The 26,889-nt window shown below is 35.4% G+C and overlaps 4 protein-coding genes and 1 pseudogene across 4 annotated transcripts; all 5 read left to right on the top strand.

Moving 5' to 3' along the window:
- Positions 1-1,923: 1,923 nt before the first annotated feature.
- LOC124829740 (NHL domain-containing protein) lies at positions 1,924-3,227 on the top strand. Its single transcript, XM_047303309.2, has one exon. It carries the CDS (start codon positions 2,099-2,101, stop codon positions 3,203-3,205), a length of 1,107 nt encoding a protein of 368 aa, XP_047159265.1. The 5' UTR covers positions 1,924-2,098; the 3' UTR covers positions 3,206-3,227.
- Positions 3,228-4,372: 1,145 nt separating this feature from the next.
- Positions 4,373-6,089, top strand: LOC124829738 (alpha/beta-Hydrolases superfamily protein). Its single transcript, XM_047303307.2, has 2 exons — positions 4,373-4,959; positions 5,083-6,089. Exons 1-2 carry the CDS (start codon positions 4,547-4,549, stop codon positions 5,999-6,001), a joined length of 1,332 nt encoding a protein of 443 aa, XP_047159263.1. The 5' UTR covers positions 4,373-4,546; the 3' UTR covers positions 6,002-6,089.
- A 4,789-nt stretch (positions 6,090-10,878) lies between these two features.
- Positions 10,879-13,074, top strand: LOC124829739 (U-box domain-containing protein 30 pseudogene; annotated as a pseudogene).
- A 5,135-nt stretch (positions 13,075-18,209) lies between these two features.
- Positions 18,210-21,996, top strand: LOC124829737 (uncharacterized). Its single transcript, XM_047303306.2, has 3 exons — positions 18,210-18,934; positions 19,207-19,394; positions 20,784-21,996. Exons 1-3 carry the CDS (start codon positions 18,370-18,372, stop codon positions 21,297-21,299), a joined length of 1,269 nt encoding a protein of 422 aa, XP_047159262.1. The 5' UTR covers positions 18,210-18,369; the 3' UTR covers positions 21,300-21,996.
- A 1,223-nt stretch (positions 21,997-23,219) lies between these two features.
- On the top strand, positions 23,220-24,867 carry LOC124829736 (protein PHLOEM PROTEIN 2-LIKE A10-like). The gene is made up of 2 exons (XM_088107263.1): positions 23,220-23,348; positions 23,527-24,867. The coding sequence occupies exons 1-2, from the start codon at positions 23,338-23,340 to the stop codon at positions 24,785-24,787; spliced, it is 1,272 nt and encodes a 423-aa protein (XP_087963389.1). The 5' UTR covers positions 23,220-23,337; the 3' UTR covers positions 24,788-24,867.
- The last annotated feature ends 2,022 nt before the right edge of the window (positions 24,868-26,889 follow it).

The following is a 26,889-nucleotide window of genomic DNA, read 5'->3' as shown; positions in this document are numbered from 1 at the left end:
TACCTAGCGTTCGTCCAAAGCAGAGTTCGGTTTTATAACTGAACGCTCGTCCAAATGAGTATGTGGTAAAGGAACGCTCGGTCCTATACCGAACGTTCGTTCATTTCTAAATTATCAACGAGCGGTAATAGCGTTCGTCCCAAATTTGAAATAGCGTTCGTCCTTACTATCTAAATAGAGTTCGTCCAATAGTTCTATTGACGTTCGTCCAAGTCCTCAGTGACGTTCGTCCAAGATTTATTAAAAGCTTATTTTCGCGCTCGGTCATTGACTGACAGTTGTCTCCTGGATTAAAATCTTGTCTAGTTTATTTATCTAAACAACTTGAAATTTCACCTATCCATTGGATTCGTTCAAGTGTTACTGAACTTAGATTTTTCTAAGTATTATTTGGATCGTACTGGAATCAGTTCATTTAACTGATTCGATGGAGTCTTTCTTGGTATAGCTCTTAACGTTCATCCTCGTTATGAAGGGGAGTGAACGTTCGTCTTTTTATGCAAGTGGAACATAGAATGAAAATGTATTTAAGAGGAAGAATTAAGATGTGCGAATACTATAAGAGTTGAAATTATGATTATGGATTTTGAACGAGCGTTCCAGGGAGGAACGACTCTTGGTTGAAAATTGAGATTTGTAAGTATGCTTAGATGGTGGTTCATCCTGATATTCCGTGAGTGCTCGTTCTCAAGTAGAGAGGAGTATGTCATACGTGGGAATGGCAGGAGGTCTAGTCCATAACTGTAACTTGGACAGAACAGACTAACCTCAGGTGGCTACTGATGAGCATTCCAGTTACCCCACCTGAGTGCACGGACGCCTTAGCTACACAGGTTTCATACAGTCCGGACGGTCGGTCTAGCATCAGGGTTTGGATGGAATTATTGTATGAATTGTATGTACATGTTTGTGAATTTACTTGCTGTATTTGATAAGTATGAAATATATGTTTTACTTAAATTAAATTCAATAAGCTTACCCTTGCACTTTCCTTGCGTTGTCGGTATATGTGTATCCGTCTTGTCCTTGCCATGATCATCCGTGTGGATGTGAGCAGAAGGTGATGCTTCTCTGGAGCAAGCGCTTGAAGAAGAAGTCCTAGCTGGGGAGAATCTCGTTGAAGTGGAAGTGAAGGCCGAGCGGTAAAGACGTTCGGTTTTCAGTTAGTATATTTGGGTAGCGAGCGGCTGTGAGCGAGCGCTCTTTTGGGGATTGTAAATAGTTGAACGTTCGGCCAATATTTTGTAAACCGTTCGTTCTAATTCTTTTGTGAACGCTCGTTATTTTTGTGTGTATATGTAAGGCCGTTCGGCCATTTTTGCACACTGCTCTCTTTAATTGTAAAACTGCTATATAATATTAATACATGTTAATATTCTATTATATAGTTGCTGACTGTATAATTTTGGGATGTTACAATTTGCAATGTAATTTGGTATTATGTAATCTGTTTGAAAGATATATTTTTATCTGGATTTAAATGTTTTTTTTAGTACAACATTAACCCCTCTTATATCTCCACATTTATTTCCTAGCTTTGCAAAGTACGAAGCTAATAGTTTTATGTTTCTTGATTTTAATAAAAAATCATTATATAAATTCTAATTTATTTGAAAACTTAAATTAAATTATATTTGTTTTAAGAAATAAAATTATGGAGTTTATGAGAGAAAATACGGGAGACATCATAAAATATCTAGGTAGTATTCTAAGGCGAACCGTAAAATAAATATAATAAGAAAAAAAAGTTGAACATAATATCATAAATTAAACTATTTAGTTTCATTTTACAGTATACAATATTTGCATAGCTATGAATTTAAATATATAAAGAGTCACTTTTGAATTTTCTATATATTTAATGATAGGTAAAGTGTCAAACATATTCAGTTTGAAATCTGATTTCATATATTATTTTATCATAGATAAATATTAAATCTAACAGCCAATAATATTAACCAAATTAAAGATTAAGTTCCATGTTATAGTTTTACAAAACAAATTCTATCTAAATCCGTTTGACAAGAAAACCCAAGTAAAAGACCTAAGCTCGTAAGAAAACACACCAATTCAACACAACCTCGCAAAACTGTCAACAATGACATCCAAACACTGCTTTACCAATCCCACACCCACCATCGTTTTCTTCCTTCTCTTCGCCCTCCAAATTTCAACCATTCTCGCCGCCAGTTCCCACGTCATCAATTTCCGCTCTCCGAATCTCTTCCCGGAAGGGCTAGCGTGGGATCCCACAGGGCAACACTTCCTGGTCGGATCCCTCCGCCACCGCACCATCTCCGCGATCTCCGACGCCGGGGTGGTCGAAACCCTAGTCTCCGACCCCTCCCTCCCGGAAAACGTCACCATCTTGGGCCTCGCCGTGGACTCCCGCAACAACCGCGTCTTGGCGGCGCTTCACGCACTGCCCCCCCTACCTCCGTTCAACGCGCTCGCCGCCTACGACCTCCGCTCCGGCAGCCGCCTCTTCCTTTCTGCCCTCCCCTCCGCGGAAGAAGGCGACGAGAAACGCGCCGTCGCGAACGACGTGGCAGTGGACTTCAAAGGTAACGCGTATGTGACCAACTCGGGGGGAAACTACATCTGGAAGGTCAGCGAAAAGGGAGAAGCCTGGATCCTTTCAAATTCCGCGAGATTCACCGAACACCCAATGATCATCGGCGAGAAGTTCAGCTCCTGCGGCATAAACGGTTTGGTTTATAACGGTAAGGGTTATCTCTTGGTGGTTCAAAGCAACACGGGGAAGATGTTCAAGGTGGACGCGGATGACGGCGTGGCGAAACTGGTGCTCCTGAACGAGGATCTCGTGGGTGCGGACGGCGTGGTTTTGAGGAACGACGGCGTGGTTTTGGTGGTGTCGTCGAAGAGGGTGTGGTTGGTGAAGAGTAACGACGGGTGGAGCCAGGGTGTGGTGTTTGACAAAATTGACCTTGATGACGAGGGTTTTCCCACTTCGATTGTGGTGCGGGAGAGAGAGAGGGCTTACGTGCTGCACGGGCACGTGCTGGAGGGCATTTCGGGGAATTCGTGTGAAAGTTTTAAGATTGAAGAGGTGAGGTCTGCCAGAGAAAGTGAGGGAGAGAATGTTTGGATGTATGTGATGGTTGGAATAGGCTTGGCTTATTTCTTGTTTTGGAGGTTTCAGATGAAGCAGCTTGTCAACAACATGAACAAGAAGATAAATTGAAATAAGTATTTTTTTTTATTCACTTTTTATTTTGTATTAAAAAACCATATTTCTCTTTCACACGGTATCGTTGTAAGAACATATGTAATTTTAAGAATAAATTTCTAAGTTTCTTTTTTTAAAAGATAAAGAAGCAAGAAAGAAGTTTTTAGCATATTAGATTATGAAATCTTGATACTATAAAATTTATTAAAAGTTATAAATGTTTTAAATTTATATCTATACAATTTGTCAAAATTCTAGATATGTTTTTAAGTAACCTAAACTATGTAGAAATACAAGGATTTTTAAGCTAGTGATTTTGCATACTCATACTTAGTTCATCGTCAATGAAATAGTAAAATATGAAGGAGAAACGTTGTTAAGACTTTTTCAACTGTTTATAATTGATGGCTGCAATTATGGCAATCTTGTCAAAAAGGTAAAGTCATTTTTGAGTTTAGATTATTATCCGCTGAATTTCTGCTGCTGCTGTTCCTCTCACTTTCAAGATATACTGATTTTGTACAGAATTTAAATTCATCTTTTTTGTTTTGGTTTATTGGTTTATTAGGTCATCATACATTGTTGGTGGAATGAGAACTATTATTTTTTCAGTATTTTTTCTTTTTAATTTGGAAAGGTCCCACGAAAGTTGTGGAAGTATACACAGGCCCAGTAGACCAAAAGCATTGAACTTAGGTTCAACCTTTGCTCTTGTTTGTTTCACATTAGCAACTTTTAACAATTCCTTCCTGCACCCCAATCAAATATGTGAAATATCAAAGTGTAGTATTTCCAACTTCCCACAGCTTGTCTGGCTTTGCAAAGCACTAGCACTCACCACTGCCTCCATCCCACCAAAGCTTCCCAAAAAATCCCTAAAAACCAGTTCACCACTGTCTCACAACTTTCAAATAAAACAAACCAATGATAAAAATGATTTTCAAAAACAGATACGGTGCGTGTAGAAATTGATGGGGTGCATGAAGCAATTATCACAACTTCTTTGGGCCGTGCAACTTACTCTTCAGGCCTTATGAGTTTCGTTTCACAATGACCCAAAACAATCCTAGCCCATCAAATCGAATATAATGCATTTCCACGCCAGCTCACGGTCATTCATTCATAGTTTTAAAATAAGCGATTAAAGATGTGAAAACGTGGCACCTTAGCTGCCCCATTTCTTGTACATAATATTCAAAGCGAAAATAAAACAGAAATATCCACCACATGCTTTCCTTTTTACTTCTCACCCGATTCTCTTCCTCCATCATTACTCATCTATAAAGAACACTTAAAAAAACAAAGCCCCAGAAAGGGGTATGGTAGGTATTTGGATAAGTTATCATCCATATTATAATGAAGAAACAGGGTGTGGTCAGGATTGGGTTTGCGACACTCACAGAGGTTGTTGTTGTGATGTTGTCAGTGGTATGCACGTGCGGGGCCAGCACAAGCGGGAACCTGCACCCATTGATTCTAGTACCTGGTAACGGAGGGAACCAGCTAGAAGCCAAGTTGAGCAGAGAGTACAAGCCATCCAGTTTCATCTGCGAATCCTGGTACCCTCTTGGGAAGAAAAACAAAGGCTGGTTCAGACTCTGGTTTGATTCCAGTGTCATTCTTGCACCTTTCACTCAATGCTTTGCTCAACGCATGACCCTTCACTACCATCCACAACTCGATGATTACTTCAACACCCCCGGAGTTCTCACTCGGGTCCCTCAATTCGGTTCCATCAATTCCCTTCTTTATCTCAATCCTCGTCTCAAGTAAGTGCCTCCCTTTCTTCTTCAATTTTTCTCAAGACTTTTAGGCACAACACAGCACAATACAACTTTGTGTTTATTAAGAATGTTTCACCAATTAATGAACACATATTGTACCCCTAATAGGCATATTACCGAATACATGGCATCCCTGGTGGATTCATTGCAAGAGCTTGGTTATGCTGATGGTGAGACTCTATTTGGTGCCCCCTATGACTTTCGATATGGTTTAGCTGCTGAAGGTCATCCCTCACAAGTGGGTTCCAAGTTCCTAAAAGACCTGACGAAATTGATAGAAGAAGCAAGCGCTTCCAACGGTGGGAAGCCAGTGATACTGGTATCCCACAGTTTAGGAGGTTTATTTGTCCTACAACTCCTAATTCGAAACCCTCCTTCTTGGCGTGAAAAATTCATCAAACACTTCATTGCTCTTTCAGCTCCATGGGGTGGTGCTGTAGACGAAATGTTCACCTTTGCATCTGGCAACACTCTAGGAGTGCCCCTGGTGGACCCTTTGTTAGTGAGGGGTGAACAAAGAAGCTCCGAGAGTAACCTTTGGCTTTTGCCTAACCCCAAAATATTCGGTCCTCAAAAACCAATTGTGATCACTCCAAATAAGACCTATTCCGCACATGACATGGTTGATTTTCTCAAAGACATTGGTTTTCCCGAAGGGGTTTACCCTTACGAAACACGCATTGTACCCTTGATAGGGAACATTCCAGCGCCACACGTGCCTATAACTTGTATTATGGGAACAGGAGTGAGAACCTTGGAAAGTTTGTTTTATGAGAAAGGGGATTTTGATGAGCGGCCAGAAATTTCATATGGGGATGGTGATGGAACGGTGAACTTGGTGAGCTTGCTGGCGCTTCAATCACTATGGAAAGAGGAGAAAAATCAATACCTTAAAGTGGTTAAGATAGATGGTGTGTCGCATACTTCAATACTCAAAGACGAAGTTGCGCTTAATGAAATTGTTCATGAGATTACTGCAATTAACTCTCATGCTGACCTTCGTTTGTCCAATGTGTTTTCGGGGTAAATGATGTTTGAACCACGACTAAAATATCCGCTCTCTGCCAATTAAACTTTTGCATGGGATTCATAAAATGCATTTTTTTTTTTGTTGATACTAAGGTAAAATTCGTAGGATACTACACTGGGACTTGCTTGATTTTAGTTCTCAAAATTTATATAGTTTTTGAAAGTAAAATAGAGTGTGTTTTTTGGATAATTGTTTCCTGCATAAATAGGTTTAGAATTGTTTTCAAAATTACAGTTTTGGAACCAAGAAAGCACAGACAGCTTAAAAGTTGTTTGGTATCTTTACCATCATCAAATTCGTTGATATCTATAGAAAGCACATTAAGTAACATGACGCATTCTAACACCAAAAAAAACTTAAAAGTAATTTTATTTTTTTACCACATTAAGTAACCTTCTTACATGTTTAATTTTTTTCAAATTAAAAATAAATTCTTTCATTTTCCTTCGAAATCAGCTTTCCTGTTTTAAAACTCTAAGGCCGTGTTCGTTTGGGTAGATTTGGGAGAGATGATTTGGGGGAGATGATTTGGGGAAGATGATTTGAATGGATTTGAGGGTAATTTTTTAGTTGTTTTTTTGAGTGGATTTGTGGATAATTGAGAGTGGATTTGGAAGTAAAGTTTGTGAGAATTAGTGTATGATTTGATTGATGTGATAGATTTTAAAAATTAGTTTAATTGGTAGAAATTAAAGATTACCAAAATGTCCCTAGTTATAAAAGTAATATAAAATGTTATATTTAATTGTAAAAATGTTTATTAAAAAAATTATGAATAATTTATAAAATTAATGTTTAAAAATTATAAAAATTAAATAATCAACTTATTTTTAATAAATTAGAAAATATAATATACCTAATTTTATTAAAATGTATATCTTTTTAAATTATAATATTAAAATAATTATAAAAAAAACTGAAAAATATATATTGTGTAACCGGTTACACGTTCGCGTAACCGGTTACGCGTTCGCGTAACCTATTCGCGTAACAGTTCGCGTAACCGGTTACGAGTTTGCCAGCATCTCTGTGAAGTTAACAAAATCACGAGGGCACACACGTAATTTGTGAAGAAATCAGCGCAAATCTCCTCGTTTCAGCGGGATGAAAAAAACAACCCCATCTCGCAAATCACATCAATTCGTCGCTCGCAAATCTGCACAAACGAACACCTTCTCACTCTCAATTCATCGCTCACATTCGCCTCTGAACAGTAAAATCTGTTCAAGCGAACACTGCCTAAATTATGATTTTTTTCACTTCAACACACCCTCCTAACTTTTCTCACACAGTCACTTTCTTAAATATGAACAAATTTCTTTTTAAACATGTTTTTGTCTCTTAATTATAAATGAAAATTAAAACTACTCTTCTCTTCAAAACATTAAAATAATTTAGTTATTCACCATTTAATATTTTAAACACGTTTTTTAGCTAATATTAAAAAAAATGTTAAATAATATAAATAATTCAAGTGATATATAAAATCAATTTGAGAATATTAAATAAATTTAATAAAATTTGATTGAAAGAATTAAATTTATACATTTTTAAAATTGAGAGATTAAATTGAATTGAATTAAAATCTGAGAGATAGACTAATTTTAATTTTTATTAAAGGATAAAAATATATTTAACTATTTCTCTTTCTTGGCTCTTACATTTTTTTCTCAATCTCTTTCTTCTTTCTGTTATCTTTTTCCTGTTAAACCATCTGAAACTTTTTCTCTCATACCTAGCCCTCTCTTCCACTTTTTCTCCTCACCGTTGATTTTGGTTTCTTTTATGGTGTTTTAAGATTTGGTTATAACTTCGCTTTGTCTCTTTATCTCTCAGTTTCAAAGGTTAATTCATTTTTTTTCTTCCACTTTTTTTATGATATTTCATAGTTAGATATTTGAATTTTTTTTTTCAGACTCTGATCTAACTTTAATTATATGGATTTAGGGTTTTTGTTATTGTTCTTCTTCTATGGTTGTTTTTTCTTTCCCTCTCCATTTCACTCAGGCTCTATTCTATCTTTGTTCCAATGGTTTATGCTTTTTTCTTCTTCACTTTTTTCTTATATTTTTTAGTTATACATTTGAATTGTTTTTGTTTTTGTATGTTTTAATGTTTTTTTTTTTTGGATTTTGATATGAATTTTGTGATATGAATTTAGGATTTTCTCTCTTACTTTTCTTCTATGGTGTTTTAGGGTTTGGTTCTGCCTTTTGCTCTGACTCCTTTGGTTTCGAAGATTTTTTCATTTTTTTCTTTTACTTTTTTATGAGCTTTCGTAGTTATATATTTCAATTATTTTTTGTTTTTTTATACTTTTTTCAGATTTTGATCTGACTTTAGTTTTATGGATTTGGAGTTTTGGTTCTTACTTTTCTTTTATAGTTGTTTTTTCATTCTATTTGTATGTTCTTAACTTTTTTTTAAGAGTATTAAATCGGTATAAGTAGGAAAATGAAAGTCCAAGTATTATTTTTTTTAAAGAAATTTGTGCTCGTTTGTTTAATTATAATTATTTACTAATTACAACTTTGATAAAAAGTTATGATTTGATTCTCAGTAAGAAAAACCTATTTTAAACAATCAAATTATAAGATTTATAAAGTGATTCCGTAAAAGTTTCATCAAGTTTGATTTCATGAATCAAAATAATGTAATAATATTTACAATATACATCTTTATCTTACTTCAAACATTTACATCAAAAGTAAACTAATCCTAATTTCGGAGCAAGTTCTTAATTTATATGTTAAATTATTAATTTTTTAGTCAAATTAACGTACAAATAAAAAGAATTAAGATTAGATAATTAGAATGAGTAAATTATTAAATCTATTCCTAGATCCAAACCATTTTAATGTTCTATCTATGTTCAAATTTCAATTAATTTCTCAATGATTAAATACTTGCAAATTGAATGATATTTCAACCTAAACATGAATAATCTAAATATAACGTATAAACAAGAAAGAAATTATACTCCATAAGAATATCTACCATGAGAATATCTACATCAAGTATGGGTTCTCTGCATCCAATCCTAATGTGGGCATCTAAAATATATAAGTTGAATGAAATTGGTGGATTAAACGGAGAATGGTTTACCTTAGATTCGCCGACTAAAACCCAAAAATCCACGTAAGCGAATATTGACCATATATTAACAGTAAGAAAACATACGTTTATGAAATATCACATCCCTTTTCATCCGCAGACTATTCCAACCACACAACAAAAGAAAATCAACAAAGTGAACAGTATTATAAACATAAAGTTGGGATGTGGAAGGCTTGACTAGAATTAACTGCATCCACATAATTCCATCCTAAAATGCTGCAATTCAAAATTTTATTTTTTCAAACGATTTCTTCATTTTTCAATTTAAACATGAACTGATTTTAATAAACATTTAAATGAAGTGTGGAAAAGAGAGCAGAAGTGAACAGAAGATAGTATTTAATATTAGTTAGTGTGTTAACGTTTGAAATTTGAAAAGGAGAGAAAATAAAAAAAGAAGTGAAATTTGCCCCGGTGGAGGTTCACTCAATTTGTTTAGATTTAAATAGCAAACACAGAGTGGGTGAGTGAGGAAACAGGAGTCCGAAATTCGAAGCGGAAGCTTGGAAAGTTGAATTCTCCCTCCGTGAGGTTGAGTTGAGTTCACACATGGCAACATTTTAAGAAGGAAAAAAGAAAAGTTCGTACGATACACGAGACACACCCTTTGGCCTCGGTTAAGTGCCAGCTAAATATTTGACTAGATTTACTTTTTTGTTTAGAATTCATTCTTTGTTTGCAGGCACAGGCAATGCCAATGGCATCCCCTTTGGCCTTTCTGACATTGGTTTTGACCACTTTTGGTGGAAAGAGAAAGAGGAACATGCCCTCGTGCACTTGCTTATTCCTTTTCTTTTCTTTCCCTCACCCAATTTCTCCTCTTATTTTCAGCTTCACCATCCATACTATTACATTATTCACCACAAATCTTATCCACCTGTCAGTAAATTTCATTCACATACAAAAATCGAATATGTCTTGTAAAAGATTCCTACCCACTATTAAAAAACAATCACATTTGTTTAATCGATGTTGTTCTATCAAGGAATAGTGGGAAATAGGAAAGAGAGTGAAAAAAATAAATAAAGTTGGAAGGCAAGTGTCTTGAGAGTTTGAACCAATTGAGTTGAGTGACAGAAACGACGTCGGTTAGCACACTCTTCAATAATTCTCGGTTGGTGGCATCTGGTTACCTTTTTGACTATCTGTCCGGGTCCCAGGTTGCGTCTTCAAGCTCAAGATTGTCCCTTATCTGCTCCACAACTCATGCATTGCATACCATACACACACTTTCTCTCTCTCTACCACTACAGTGCCAGTATCAGATATTAATTAATAAAAAGGAGTTCAAAAGAAACACACACCACCACACTCTGTCACTGACCTCAAAGTTAAAATTTCATATCACTCTATGCACTCGTGTGCTGCGCCCTCGTTTAATAAAGCCCCCTCAACCTCACCCCTACCCAATCACTACTTCAAAAAAACGTCTAACCCTCATTATTTTAACACATTTTTTACTTCTCTCACAGAATGCATTTGTAAAAAAATATCAGAATCATATTAAAACAAAAGAAAGTCTCACTCTTTATCTATCTTGATTTCATGTATTTTTTATAAATTACAGCTGTTAATAGAATGTGCCATAAAATTTTGTAAAAGGGTAAATTGCTTATGGTGAATAATTTTAGAGTAGTTAGGTGGCATGACAGTCTCGTAGAGGGAAAGGAGAAATACAGAAAACAGCTTTTTCTTCCTTGGTGGTTCTATTCCACGGTTTTTTTATGCCTGTCTCTGTTGCTTCGACTATATATTTTGTAGCATTGGGTACACTGAGGCGCAGTTATGTTCTTGAAGCCCTGTACTGTTTTGTAGACTTCATTTTGTTCTTATCAAGCGCTATTTTTCCTTGTCCTCTCTCTCTGTTTTTTTTTATTATTGTCTGGGGTGGGTGATTTCCTACACTTTTTCGAAGCTTGAGGAGGAAGAGTGCCTCGGTATTGGCGATGAAAATTAAGACTCAATCATGTCGTTCATGATGAATAAGCGGAGCACTACTTTTTTGACCAAAGAAAGGCAGCACAGTTAAAGAAAGAAAGGCATAAAAAAATAAAATAGAAAAGCAAAGGGTGGAAAATAAAGTTGTCCCTTTGACAAGCACTTCTTAGCTCTCTCTCCACCTTTCTTTATTGCTCCCTCCCTCCTTTCCCCTCTCCCACACGCTTCTTCTTATCCTCATTCACCATTTTCCCTTTCCCCAACTCCAACTCGCACCTCACACCCTTCGACTTCCACTTATAGAAAAATCAAGTGCACGTATGCAACAATGCCTCAGTACCAAGAAGACCTAGTGGCAACACAAACAACAACGACCACAGCAACCATGAAGGATGCCAATGGTGCTAACGTTTTGGATCTGAAAACGTTGATTGAGGAGCTTGAGTCATCGATTGAGGTCCCTTCCGTTTTTATCTGCCCAATCTCGCTCGAGCCAATGCAAGACCCCGTCACCCTTTGCACGGGACAAACCTACGACCGTTCCAACATCCTCAAATGGTTCTCCCTCGGCCACAACACCTGCCCCACCACAATGCAAGACCTCTGGGACGATTCCGTCACGCCCAACACCACTCTCCACCACTTCATCCTCTCCTGGTTCTCGCAGAAGTACTTGGCCATGAAGAAGAAGCTCGAGGATGTTCAAGGCACCGCCTTGGAGCTCCTCGACACGCTCAAAAAGGTCAAGGGTCAAAACAGAGTTCGCGCCCTCAAACAGCTTCGCAAACTCGTCGATTCCCATCTCTCCACCAGGAAAACCGTCGAGGAAAACAACGGGCTTGCTTTGATTTCTTCCCTGTTGGGTCCTTTCACCTCGCACGCGGTTGGGTCGGAAGCGATTGGGATTCTTGTCAATTTGGATTTGGGTTCGGAGCTGAAGAGGAATCTCATGCAACCCGCGAAGGTTTCTTTGTTGGTGGACATCATGAACGAGGGAACCATCCAGACGAAGATGAATTGCGCCAAGTTGATTCAAATGTTGTTGGTGGAAGGTAACCCCTCGGAGACCGTTGTCTTATCAAGTTTGAGTCTTTTGGTCGGGGTTTTAAGGTTAGTGAGAGATAAAAAGCACCCAACAAGCGTTTTAACCGGACTCATATTACTAAAAATTGTGTGTTCGCGGGAATCGGTTAGAAGCACAATTGTAAGCATAGGAGCAGTGCCTCAGCTGATTCAGCTTTTGCCCACTTTGAACAACGAGTGTTTAGAGATAGCCCTCAACATTCTCGAAGTCTTGTCAACACTTCCTGAGGGAAGATTGGCTTTGAAAGAGTGTCCCAATATTATTCCCAGTGTGGTGAAGTTGTTGATGAGAGTCTCGGAAAGTTGCACACAATTCGCATTGTCGATTTTGTGGGCTATTTACAAGCTTGCCCCTGAAGAATGTGCTTCGAAAGCTGTTGAAGCAGGGTTGGCGGCGAAGCTACTTCTAGTGATTCAGAGTGGTTGCAACCCAGTACTAAAGCAGAAATCTGCGGAGTTTTTGAAAATGTGCAGTTTAGATTACTCTTCTAGCATCTTGATTTCTAAGTGTATGCTTACTGCCACAATACAATGAAAATGAAGAAACATTTGTTCATAGCTAACTTCGTATACGTATACTTGTTTGTGGCAATTGCAAATTGACGGTTGGAACATAACAACTAGTTGGTGGTACTACTAATTAGGTTAGAGTTGGTTGGAAATTCAAATCAGCACGTATCGGATAACGCTGTGTGCTTTTGAAATAATTGTGGGAAGCTGAGTTGTAAGATCATAGAAAACGATAATGTAATAGTAGTCCAATTTATACCGAAGCCCCACTTTATTGTTCCTGTGTGTTGGGATTAGCTGGAGGACGAGGACTGATTAATTACTCCTCTGTTTTTGTTTCATGAAAAGAAATTGAGGAAATAAGAGAAAGTTTCAAATTTGAATGAAGATCGAGACGGAGATTTTAATTTTTGGTTTTGAAATTGAATGATATTTTTTCCCTTTTTATTTGTGTTTAATTGAATAAAAAAATGTGTGCACTTGGTCTGGTCCAAACAGATAATTGATTTGCTTTGTGTTATTGTGGGAAGAGGGTAGTGTTGATGACAGGACAGAAAGTGTCATTTTTGGGAGAAAAAAGATGAAGGGTCAACAAGGAAGAATCTGGATTAGGTGCGGTCAAGATCGGGTGACTATAGAGTATTAAATAAAAAGTGAAGTAATTTTAAATGTCGAGGAAGACAACGAGACATAATTTATAGCATGCTTTTTCGTATTTAAATTTTCACAAATCCCGTTTTCCATTCCATGGCGCGGCCTCGTTTAATTTGAACAGTCCTGGGAGTAATGGGTCAATCAGATATTGATATGTATTATATTGATAAAATAGTTATAAAAGTGAATTTTTTATTATAAAAATAAGTTTAATACTTATTTTATTCTTTAGGTTTGGTAGGTTTTAAAATCGAAATCAATCAAAAAGAAAAATAAACTCAGTTCGTAAACAGAGAAAAAAAACTCAAAATATAAAATCAATCCTATTCAAAATTACATCGGAAAACTTTAAAACTTTTAAGATTTCAAACACAAGAAAAGAAAACCCATAATGTTATAATCACCAAAATCATCCTCTTCACAGTTCAATCCTCGTGAATTGTGAGCCAAATAACGAGAAAATGAGGCAGAATAGAGACTTTCGTTGTTGCAGAGACGCTAGAGAAAGAAGCCTTCACATCGACGCAGAGACGTTGCTACTCACGCCTACAATACCGCAGAGTCACGTCTTCACTGAAACTCGTCTTCTCTCTTTGCGAAACACTCTCGAACCAAAACGAAAAAAAGACTTAAAAAAAATGATTAACTTGAATATTTTTTACAAAATACGGGACAACTGTGAACATATGAAAAAAAATAAAATAACTTTAAAACAACCTACCAAACTTGACTAAAATAGGTATTAAATCATAAAAAAAATTATTTTAAATTTATTTAACCAATTCTCGCTCTAAATTGACTTGTTTTTTGTTTGGCTAAATTCTCAATTAAAGGGCTTGGCAAACAAAAATTGATGGCAGTATACTATTTGATGGAAGCTGGGAGTGAATTGGTAATTGCTTCCAGCTATGTTTAATATCTCATGTGTTTAGGTTTTTTATTCAAAAGTTATAAATGTAATACTATTTGTAATACCTACATTATTGATGTTTTGTATATTTGAAGTCTGTAACACAGCTTTTCTTTAAGGCGACAAGCACTTTTTGTAGAGAGAAAATTCAGTTAGTGAGTTCACACGCACATAATCATGGAGAGTAGTTGAATCAGATATTTTTTTAAAAGTGGATTCTGCCATGGATTACCTTTAAAAGTGATTCTTGCATGAGTAGTGAGATTCCAGATCAATAATCTGATGCAGTGCGAGGTTGTGTTCTTTAATAATCTCATTCATCGCAATACTCTGATGGATTAAAGGAAGACTTTGAAACACAAATTCATTTCGTCTCAGCCTGAAATTGTTTTGTATATAAATCATAAATTAAAAATTATACAACTTTTTACACGAGTTAACTTAGGTATAATTTATTTTTTAATTTGCTAATTTTTTTTTCTTCTAAACACGCCTTATATAGTCATAGAAGTCCTTATTTTTCTCCGCTAACTACTTATTGTAGTTCACTTTTGATTTTTATCACCGCTTCGTTTGCTTCTATTTTTATCACAACATATTTTCGAGCAGAGAAAACAAAATAATTACGATATTGCATTTTTTGTTAATTTTAAATTAAAAATAATTCTATAATTTGATTATATGGTGTATTTTTTAGATTTTAAAATTATTTTTTAAATATAATGGATAAATAAAAATACTAATACTGTATGAGTAATAAGATCAAATAAAACAACATTATAATAAAGATAGTTTTTCTAGTATTTTTATTTATTCTATTCCAAAAACAATTTCATTTTTACTCACTTGTGAGCTATATGCCTTTCTTTTTTCTTTTTTAACTTCTCAATTTTTATCATGTAATTAAAATAAATTTGTACTTGTAAGTAGAGTTAAATGGACTGTTTTTGTAGACTAGTCCATCTGTCTTTTCAAATTGGATGACCTTGGTTGAAATTTTCAATATATCAGACTTGGACGGATCTAATCGGCCAAAATGGTTTTTCTTGATTATGTTGTTTTCTATTTTTTAAAATGTTTAATTATTTAGATAGTTCATTTTTCGTGACTTTTTTAAATAAATTTTTACTTTTTTTTTCTCAATTAAGTTTTTATTTTTAAAAAATTAAAACAACTAGGTTCTTAACGTTATTTCCATTCTAATACCCTTAAAAAATTGTCACGTGTGACCTTGTCATTTTTTTGAATTTTTAATCTTCTTTTAATTTCTTTTTTATTTTTACTTTTCATTTTTTAAAAAATAAATAAATTTGTCATATGTAAAGTTAACTACGCGAAATTGACACTGTTACGTATCATTGTTATATCATTACTTTACATATATTTCAATTTATTTTTATGTTTTTATTTTATCTCAATTTAATTTTTATATTTTTATTTTATCTCAATTTAAAAAAAAAACTTAATCAAATTGAAATCAAAATAAACTTTTATTCGTGTGAAAAATCATTTATTTTATTCTAGTGAAAGGTGCTTAATAATGTAGATATTGATATTTTGTAGTTACACGTGAGTTTCAGTTTATCTACACCATTAATACCATATATATATATATATATATATATATATATCTTAATTATGAAATAAATTAAAATATTATAAATTTTATCATGTATATTTATAAAATCATTAATATAATTATTCATAAATATATTTTAAAAAATATTAAAGAATAAATATTATTAGCATAAATTTTGAGAAGTTCAAAATAATGCAAGTTACTAAATTAACTAAATATTGTTAATGGCCATTATGAAATATAAATTTTCATCAATATCAGAATACATACATGTATATACCTATTAAATATCATATTATTTAATATCTTTTATTTGATTGAAAATTTCTTTCTCATATATTATATTTACAAAATTTTATGTTAATTCAAAGTTATTTAACGTCTTTTATATATAAATCAAAATTGACATAATATTTACTTTTAAAAAGTATTTAAATACGAATCACTTAGTTTTTTGTTTAATCTTAACAAAATTCCAAATAGATTATCATGCTGATATAATTTATATTTTTTATGATGTAATAGAAAATCAATTTTATATAAAATTATTAATGACATAACATTTAACAAGAATTATGAGATAATAATAGTTTTCTATGGGATAACAATCGCTTTAATTCTTATAGGTTTAATAGCATATATTTTGTTCTTATTAATTTAGTTACTGTTTTGAAAGTATATGAAATTGATCTCATTTGTTCCTTTCTTTAAGTATGCATATGGTGGTGTTGATTTTTTCTTTCTTTCTCTTCTACTTTTATGTATAATGCAATATTTTGTCAGTTGTAACATAAATTAATTACTTTCAAATGAACAGTTTTAAATTTATTTTAATAATTAAATTCAATCAGAATAACATAAGTGCAAAGAATCGCGGATGCCATGGAGAAGAACAAGGATAAGGCTCAAGAAACCCTCCAGAAGAAGGAAAAAGTTGCGGCCAACAAGGAGACGGCGCGGCGAGTGGGTGATAGTGGTGCCGATGCACTTGGAAAAACAAAGGAAAGCGTGCATGATAAAGCCCGTGATGTGAACGAATACACGCCGGACACTGTAGAAACAGCGAAGGAGCATGTGGCTCATAACATCTCAAAGGCCAAGGATTCTTTGCGCCGCCTCAAACACGCATTAAAAAGCAGTTTTGGATCGTTGGAGAGCCTAAATTCGATGACGGGGTGACCAACTTGCTGGGGTTTGCCACTGCTTATGGGATGTGTGTGTGAGTTACGTTTATCTCCAGCTATGTGCAGTCGAGGGCCATGGCGAGGCACCAGTTTGCAAGAGTTAAACATTATTTAATTGACAGTGCATCTTAAATACATCAAACCATTTTCTTTGTAGACAAATAGCCAAGTATTCACAAGCTTGTAGGACAGTTTCTATATTTTAAATAAATTACCTATGCCATCCCCAACATATCCGTATGCATCTTTTAATTTATCAAGCGATATTAAAAAAATATAATTAGCACCTCCTGATGCAGATTTTCCCATACACAGACTCCCAAGAGAAAAATTTCCATTCTCTGTTACGAATTTGGATTATTTAGTTGCAGACAGTGGAAAAATCTGAATCTTAAGCTGAGATCCAAAAACAACCATTATGGGGCTGTTTGTTTCGGACCGGGTTCTTGAAACATGAGAAAGGCTTGTTGTCAAGTATGGAAGTAGGGCTCATCATGGTTTCGGTTTCATGGAAACCTTTCGGAGTGAAATTGGTGAACAACCTCCAAGAACTGAAGAAAGAAGACGAAACGAATTTATACACGTGGACATATTTTATTTATAAATTTATGATAACATGTGTTATTATGATTGGATTTAATTATTAAAATAAATTTTAAATTATTTATTTGAAAAGTAATTAATTTATGTTACGGATAAAAGACTGTGTTATACAGAAGAAGCAGAAAAGAGAAATATGTTTAATGAAAGCACGTTGACGCAAAATTTATTATAAAAATTAATTTTACTTGAAATAAGTGGATGAATTGACATTATTCATTAAAATTGGAGATAAAATAGGTTATTAAATTATTCTTATAAAAATAAAGTTTTAGTACGTAACAATACTAAGTTTCGGTTATGTGACAAACTCAAACCAAAACTCGTTTCTGCGTGTATTTGAGTCTCTAAGACGACGAAAACAAGCTTCTATAATGGGAGATTAAACTTTAGTTAAAATATTCCTTATATATTATCATAAAGCTAATACAAGTAATGGACTGTTAATAATTATTTTAATAATGTTATTTGGTGATGGGTATATACAACTTCAACTCAACTTCCGTTTCCCTCCGTTTTACTGTTAAACACGTGTCTGGGTCGTTTTCGTCTTTGTCTCATATGCAATGAAGTTCTATTTGTTTCGTTTCAAATTTTGTAGTGGCGACAAGTTAGAGCGACGTGTCGAATTAAAGTGCACGCCCACCGTAGTACACGAAGCACCCGATCCACGCTCTCTATCCTTCCCTTCACCCTCTTGCGATCAAAAAATTCGAAACCATAAACCTTTTTCACAGGTCACAATCTCCGATTCACCATTTTTTTTTTTCATATTTTTGAAAAATAGAAAATGGCATGGTTGGCTCGCTCCTTCGGAAATTCTCTCCGACTCGATGGCGACGGAGATCACGAAAACGACACCGTACTCGATCCACCTACCACGTCATTGAGAGACCCCCTGCAGCCGCAAGCACGAGAAAATGAATTCGGATCAGAATCAGAAGAAGAAGAAGACGAAGAAACGGAAGGGCGTGGAGTCAAAGAAGACCTCGACGAAATCAAGCAAACCCTGACTCGCCAATTTTGGGGAATGGCATCCTTCCTCACTCCGCCGTCAACGGATTCTCATTCTCATTCTCTTTCTCTTGCTCATACTCAATCCGATCCCTCTTCGTGTATCTCCAATCAATTCAAACATCGCTCTTTTTCTCCGAACGAAGAACCGCAATTGGACGAGGCTGCCGTTTCCAATCGCTCTAATTCAGTTTCGTTGGGATCCGATTCGGAAGGGGATTGCGGTCCAGAACAAGGCGCTGTTGGAATCACGGAGGAGGTCTTGGCCTTCGCGATGAACATCGCTATGCATCCCGAGACGTGGTTGGATTTTCCTATTGATGAAGAAGACGACACCGACGGTAAATTCATGCAGACACTCACTAGAGATAAACGCTGTTTTTAATTGGATCAGATCACAGCACGATTAATGGACATTGAAATTTTAACTGGCTCTTGTAGTTGTAGTTGTAGATAGATCGGTAGCTCGTGACCGTTAGTTACACCGTATGATACATGTTAAATGTCTTCGTAATTCAGATAATAATGTCATGACAGTATGAGATTTAATTGGATTCTTTTACTCATTCCTTTCATGTTGTTGAGATTTTGACGAGGTGAATTCTACTTGTAGATTTTGATATGTCTGATGCACAAAAAGAGCATGCAGCGGTTGTTGAAAGATTAACTCCTAGATTAGCTGCGCTCAGAATTGAACTATGCCCTTGCCATATGAGTGAAAGCTATTTCTGGAAAGTGTATTTTGTACTATTGCATTCAAGGCTTAACAAAGAAGATGCAGGGGTTTTGTCTACAACCCAGGTCAGTTACATGGGCTTTTGCTTTAAACTTTCATGTCCATGGTTTTCAAAGTTACCTAGTGGGCTTATACTTTGGAATTAAATTACCAGATAAAAATGGCCAATCATCCATTGTGATTAACTGGGGAATGTTTTGGCGTGTGAATAGTTGTAAAATATAAGTAATCAATGGAAGTAATAAATCAGGTTAATGATATGGAGTCCAAAAGCTACCGGACTGTTGCATTTATTTCCTTCCTTCATGCTGCTCAGTTCCCAACTTTATACGTGTGGAATTGGTAGAGTCTGTGCTTTCTGATTTTGAAATTTTTTTATCAAGATGAAACTATCACACTCGCAATGATTTTTCCTTTGAATTCTGGCTTGTCAATGATAATGTACAGGATATTTAAATCCTTGTCACTTACGAACTTTGCAGACGATTTCTTTATAATAACTTCTAGGAGAGATAAATAATTCAACGAACTTCTCCATAAGTTAAAATTAGCTTATGCACAAGTTAAATATTAAAATTTAGAAAACTAGGTGAGAGAACTTTTATAAATTAGTCTATGGAAAAGATAATTTCAATTATTTTTTTCTCTTATAAGTCCTTATGAAGAAGTTCATCCAATCAAAACTTGTAGGAGATTTCTTTGGGTTTCAAAATATATTCTCCTTACCTGTCCATTTGTCTTTCCGTTTTCTCTTTGGACATTAATAAGCCAAAATCTATTTGTTATGCGCTCGATGTTGTAAAATCTATTTATTCTGAGTTTTATTCTCATTTTGTAGAAGATATTTAGCAATCTTTGATTCTTTAGGCAAGGAAGATTACTAAATTCTAATGCACTTTTCTTTCACTAGTGCTTCTCTATTATGCCAAATATATTATTATTTATGTTGTAAATGTGTAATCCTTTTGTCTGTACTAAATCTTAATGACGCGTACTATTGATATTGACATTGTTTACGATAAATAAGTTCTTATAATCAGCATTCTTCAAATATTATATCTCATTTAAAAAATAGACAAACAGTAAGTCTTGAGAAGAAAAGCATACCTTTTTATATATAAGGCGAGCATAAATTTTATAGTTTTGCATTATGATTGGATGGTTAATAATTTAATTTGCGAAGCCGTTTCTTCTTTCAGCTTTAAATGTCTATAACTATTTTGAAATAATGTAGTTTGAAATTGGAGTAAGTTGGATCTATCACTGTTCCCTATGAAGAAAATTTTGTTTATTTATTTAAGTGTGCCTTTGCTTTGGTTGGTTTAGTTATCATCAGAAGATTGGTTTCTAATGTTTATATCTAATGTTTACGTGCACTTCTAGATTCACCTAGTATCATATCTACCTTAATAGGTACATGAACTTTTCCGATGTCTTAGTTTTAACACTTGCAGATCACGGCAGCCAGAGCATTGTGGATGCAGGAATTGCATAAACAAACAAAGCCTGACTTTGAAATTTTTGGAAGAAGTGCTTCCTACCCAAAAGACAACGCACGGTACAATGAATTAACTCCCAGCCTATTAGATGATGCTTATTCTGATGACATGCCTAATCAGACATATGGATATAGAACAACCTCTTTTTCCGTGAGGACAGATTATGAGACTGATAAATACATGGTTGAAACATCTGGAACGCATCTCACTGATAAGTCTGTTATTGAGGAAAAGTCAATTATTAAAACTGATAACAAGGATCCGAAATGTGGTCGACCCTCTCAAATTATTATTAAGGATTATGATGAAGATGACGATGAGTGGCCAGAGGAAGATTCTGATTTAGGTGAATATGGTGGAACAACTCACCCCATAGTAAATGAAGAAGACATATCCTTCAGCGATCTCGAAGATGATGATTATGGCATTAAACCTGTTACTTTAAGTACAGGTGGTTTGAAATTGGTTTGAAACTTCAGTTCAGACACGACCGTGGTCATTTTAGGTTCTGTAGATCCTCACTCAGCACTAAGAACAGTTTAGAAAGTTGTCTAATGTTTGGAAGCAAGAGTGCTGGTGTCTGGAACATTCTTTTTTATATAAAGAATGGTGAACGAAGTTGATAAAATGCCGTGATGCTATGTGAAGCCGTAAAAAGAACTTGTTAATCCTTTTTTCCCTACATCTTTTTTGCCGCAAGGCTAGGTTTGGATTCTAAGTTGCAGGCCGTGTTTTGAAACAACTAATGAAAATGAAAGAGTGGAACTAAGACTGTGATTTCTGTTAATCCCTGTTCTTTTGAGATTCAAAATGAGAATGGGGGATGAAATATATGCTACAATTCGAAGGACAGCTCTCTTTCTGAAGGTACATCATATAGGTGGAAAAAGTGTATATAAAATCTCTCTTATTTGTCCTCAAAAATAGATATTGGATTTTCTCGTGTATTTTTGGCGGTTGTAGTGGGGTTTGGGATGCTCTTTCGTTCCTTTCCATTTTGGGGTGTTGTCCTCCTGATTTGCCTTGCTGTAACTGTGTCTGAAAACAATGACGTGATTATTTGAACAACTTTGAATGATCGGATGGCATGATATGAAGGAGAAACAGAAGGTTGTAAATTTGGAAGGGAGAATTTTAGTTTGTACATTGACCTCAGTTCCGTTGTGCATTAACGTTTTGCAGATATACAAACGATTTCACTAATCCTTATTTTAAAGGTGATGAATGATTGATATTTGAAGTTTTTACAGGAAATTACACATTGCATATACTTTTAACATTTTAAAACAATTTTTTTCACCCTGAAGGGAGTGTTTGATTGGGAGAGCTTTTCAGGCATCTTAAGCTGCGAATTAGAATCTTATATTTAGTATGAATTAGAAACATAATTATAAAACAAATATATTTCACTTCGTGGAATCATATTTAGGAATAAAAAAATATATACCAAATATTGTCTCAAATAATGCAAAGTGAATTTGTTATAGATTAGCCTATATGGCTAGTTGATTTCACTTGACGTTTCCTGGTTGACTCTTAAATGATGATGGAAGCCTTGCCGAGCGCCAATTCACGGCTAATCTTCACTCGTGCTGATATTCTAAAAAGGTGAATTTGTTTGAATACTTTTGGAATGTTGGAATTTCAAAGGATTGATAACGCAGAATTAAAATAGATAAGAAATTAGTTCTGATTAGTCATTTTACTCACCAAGGTCACCCCAACAACAAAAAGCTATTAAACCTCTTCCGATTTTAGCTACAGATTCGAGTTGGAGGTAAGTTAGGAGGCTGACTACTTTATACTCTTTGAAATTACGGGAGAAAAAAAAAGCATTTATTTTCTTTTAGCCCTTCTGCTTTTCTTCTGCGTGTACAGCTCCTTTAACATCCACTTACAAATTGCTTCCTCATCTCCAAAATCTCAATATATCCATTGACAAGAGTGACGAAGTTGCTTTGTATTTTTTCTGTTAGGTCGCTTCAATTTGAATTGTCAAAAGTGTTTGGGAAAAAAGTTTTCTTTAACCAAATCCTAAAGTTATTTCACATAAAGCAGTGTAAGAAGAAACCAACAATTTTGGTAGTTAGAGAAAGAGGCAAACGTTTTGTGGTTGGCGGAAATTATTCGATGACATTGATTTTGATTTTTTAACTGTGGAATTGTCAAATTGTATGGATTACTTGAGTATACTTATTTTTTATGGAAGCCATCAAATGGATTGAATAATACAACGTGATAAAAGAAAAAACTTGCGTGAATTTTGAACTCTTAACAAGCAATTAATTAATAAATTAAAAAGTCCCCATGTACTTTTACATTGACATTTTAAAGTATTAATAAAACATTGGCGTTATGCATATATAGTTAAAAAGTGAATTGCGTTGCATTGCATATAGGGGTATGTTCAACAACCGTTTGTTTGGCGCGTACATGATGATGAGTGTGCACCACTGGTATTTTAATTACTGAGGCAAAGCAAAGTTAGTAGTTGGAGGAGTGTGGTGTAATGCCAGAGAGGTGTGTTATTTTCCCTCCAACCATTCAGATTTCAATAACTAACTGCATTTATTTCATTTCCATCTTCCTTTGTTTTCGCTGCCTGCATCTTCCCCTCTTATTTTTGGGGTCAATTATATATCCGCTATCAACTGCTGCATTACCCAACAAACCAATCTCACTTGGATACAATCCACAGGGTTTTCACTCTCATGGACCTTCCGCTTCTCAGGAACTCTCCCCAATTTTCTTCAAGAAAAAGAAAATACCTTCTCCTATTTGCCTTCTTCGGTGCCTCCGGTTACGCCGCCTATAGGGCTTACAATTCACCCTATGTCGCTCAAAAACGCCACCGTATTGCCAAGCTCCTCAGAACCTTCGTTACCGTCGCCGAGTTAATTTCCGATTCTGCACACTCCCTCACCGTTATCTCTAACGACGTGCACCAATTCCTCGCTTCTGATTCCGACGAGATCCCCACCAGTTTGAAGCAATTAGCGAAAATCGCCAAATCGAAGGAATTCTCAACGTCGCTGGCTAGGGTTTCCGAGGCTGTGACGATTGGAATTTTGTTAGGGTATAACTCACGTGCGGGTAATGATAATAACGGTATTGCTCCCTTGGAAATCACCGCGGAAGCTTCTAAATTCTCTGATAGGGTGTTAGAGAAGCTATTCTCGAAGGCTGGGACGGGTTTTGCGTCCGTTGTGGTCGGGAGCTTTGCGAGGAACTTGGTTTTGGGTTTCTATGGTGCCGAATCAACGGGGGAGAGGTCTCAATCGGGGGTTCCTAGATGGGTGAATGCCATTTATGATGAGAGGTGTGGCAAGTTTATTGGGGATTGTGTGCAGATTTTTGTGAGCACTGCGGTTGCTGTTTTTCTTGATAAGACGATGAATGTCAATACCTATGATGAAATGTTTGCGGGGTTGTCGAATCCCAGGCATCAGGAGAAGGTGAAGGAGATTTTAGTTTCCATGGTTAATGGGGCTGTTGAGACCTTTGTCAGAACTTCGCACCATGTTTTGTCTAACCGGAGTGAGAGGTTGAATTCGGGTTTATCTATGTCTTCTGTTGTTGTTCCAGCAAGTGAAGACGGGTGCCTGAAACAGGAGGTTTTTCTGCGGCAGGTCAGGATTGGAAGCTCGGTTGGGGGGGCTCAGGATGTTGGGTGGCTTGAACAGATTAAGTCAACGCTAGCGGTGCCGGCTAACCGAAGGTTTGTGCTTGATGTCACGGGGAGGGTAACGCTTGAAACGGTGAGGTCATTTGTGGCGTTTTTGATGTGGAGAATAACGGATGGATTCAAAAGTAGTGTTTGTAAGGTTCATGATGAGGTAGTGAACAAAGGACTAGAAGTGGTTAGATATATTGCAGCCAAGTCATCGGTTATTTTTACCTTGTGCCTTGCTTTGTATTTGCATATTGTGGGTGGTAGTAGGATTGTTTTTCCTGCTTAGTATGATGTTTCAGCCTACCTCTTAATTGTAATGCAGTTGGAATATAATGCAGAAAAATCGGATCTTTCAGTTAGGCAGCATATATATGTTTCCAGGTATTAAATTTTAGTTAATATTACAGTAGGTGAACAAGAAAAAAATTCTGGTTGTAATGTTCGAGTTACTGCTTCTAGTCTATTCTCCATGCCCAAAAGGAGAGGCAGTGGTTTGAGCCATTTTACTCGAATTTACTTTGCTTCAATGCTGGATGCATATAAACACAACACCTCAGAAAACTTGGATGATTGTTTTATACTTCTTTCTTGAATGGAAAACAAAGTTGTTCAATCATTGTAATAGTTAAAGCGTATTCATCTACAGCAGTATATGAATAACGGTTTTGTTGGCACTGGCTGGTACTAGATTAGGTAATGTTCTTCCATCTATCTTTTGTAATTTGTAAATAATAGTCTTCTAATTAGCCTTCAATCCTTGGTACTCTTAATCTTAGTCATAAAACCTAGTTTTAGTGCATTTATTTTTTTGTTTTTTATATGGCAAATCGACATTCATATTTGTTTGAATATGCAGCTTTCCTTTCTCTATAAAGTTTAGATTTAGCAGATTTGACTCTCTGCAACTGCCATTGGAAGTGGCTGTCGGGTTTGTATCTGACTAATTTTCAGATTGCTGATGTTGTCAGGTGAGTTTAGCCTTCTCTTATCCTCGAGCAGCAAACTTGGTTTTGTCACTTACTGGATGATCGACTAACTGCGTGCTTAATGTACCCTAATACATTTTTCTCTAAAAGGAACATCTCATGCACAAGCTTGCTTTACATCCTTTACATTGTTGTTAATATTATTAATCATTACTGTTCAGTTTCCTGCATTCTATTTCTTGCAATGGTTTCTTTAGGATTAGATTAAGAAGTCATATCATGAGAGAACTCTTACATTTAATTACTTCTGCTGAATGGTTTCTTTTTTATTTGATTAAGAAGTCCTATCATTAAAGAACTCTTAATTTAATTAGTTCTGTTGAATCAGCGATACTCTCTACGAGTCACGAGCAGTATACTATCACTGTTTTGTCTAGGTATGGCAATTAAATCTTAACCCATGACCATTCATATATGATCCTGCCCTGATTTTGATGGAGAAAATATGCTTTGACTGAGTATGTTCATGTTTTTTCCAATTTGCAATAGTGGCATGGGTATGTTTATGTATCTATCTGCACCTGAACCCACCTTAAAGTCACACATGTGGATGGTGTACTGCGTGAGAGATGAGAAGTACGAAGGTGCGGTGTCGATTTACTATTCTCGCCTTTGATTCTTTCTCACTATTTCTGAGACACTACACATGCATATGATCTCTCAATCTTATTTCTTATCATGGTTGAAAAGCATTATAATTATTAAATCTCTTAAATTATAATAATATATAATTATTCAAATCATATGTTCAGCTCTTAGGTTTCTATTTTCATAATTCATGTATATATCATTTGAATTAAAATGTACTTGGCCCTGATGAAGACCGGTTGGGTTTAAATTTTACATAACCCGCTCCTCCTAACCTGTAACTGAAGCTGGAGAGGCAAAATCTAGAATAGACTCATTCCAAATCCATACCTAGTTTTCTTAACTCTACTCAGCATTTTTGTCCGTTATATGTCTAAATGGGCCAGTTGCCTTTTATTATTCATGTCACCCTGTCAGGGATTCAGCTGTGATCAATAGGGTACGAGGTTATCTTTCAATGCTCTTACTCTATCCTGTCGAATATATATATGATGTTTTTGTTCTTAGAACATGACAATGCAACTCTATGTGGCTGATTAAAGTATTATAATATAGTTTGTATCCTTTTTTCTCTAAATTTGACTAAACTGTAGATTTGTGTCCTCTTCTGTTTTCTCTTTTGCCATGAATGAGATGTGGTTTAAGAGTTGAACACTGAAACTTTATAAACCGGTGGGACTGAGAGGCTATCCTTTCGTAGAATTAGAATTTGTTTGCTTCTCTGGCTGTCCCGTTTTCTTTAAACCAGAGGACCACTACCAGATTCTATACGCAGCCGGGTTAAATGTCCTTGCTAGTGTGCACAACAAAACTT

This window comes from Vigna umbellata, chromosome 2 (genome assembly GCF_029865625.1).
Source record: "Vigna umbellata cultivar VRB3 chromosome 2, Vumbellata_1.0, whole genome shotgun sequence".
NCBI classification, from domain to species: domain Eukaryota; kingdom Viridiplantae; phylum Streptophyta; class Magnoliopsida; order Fabales; family Fabaceae; genus Vigna; species Vigna umbellata.
This window is presented reverse-complemented; position numbering and strand designations above follow the sequence as displayed.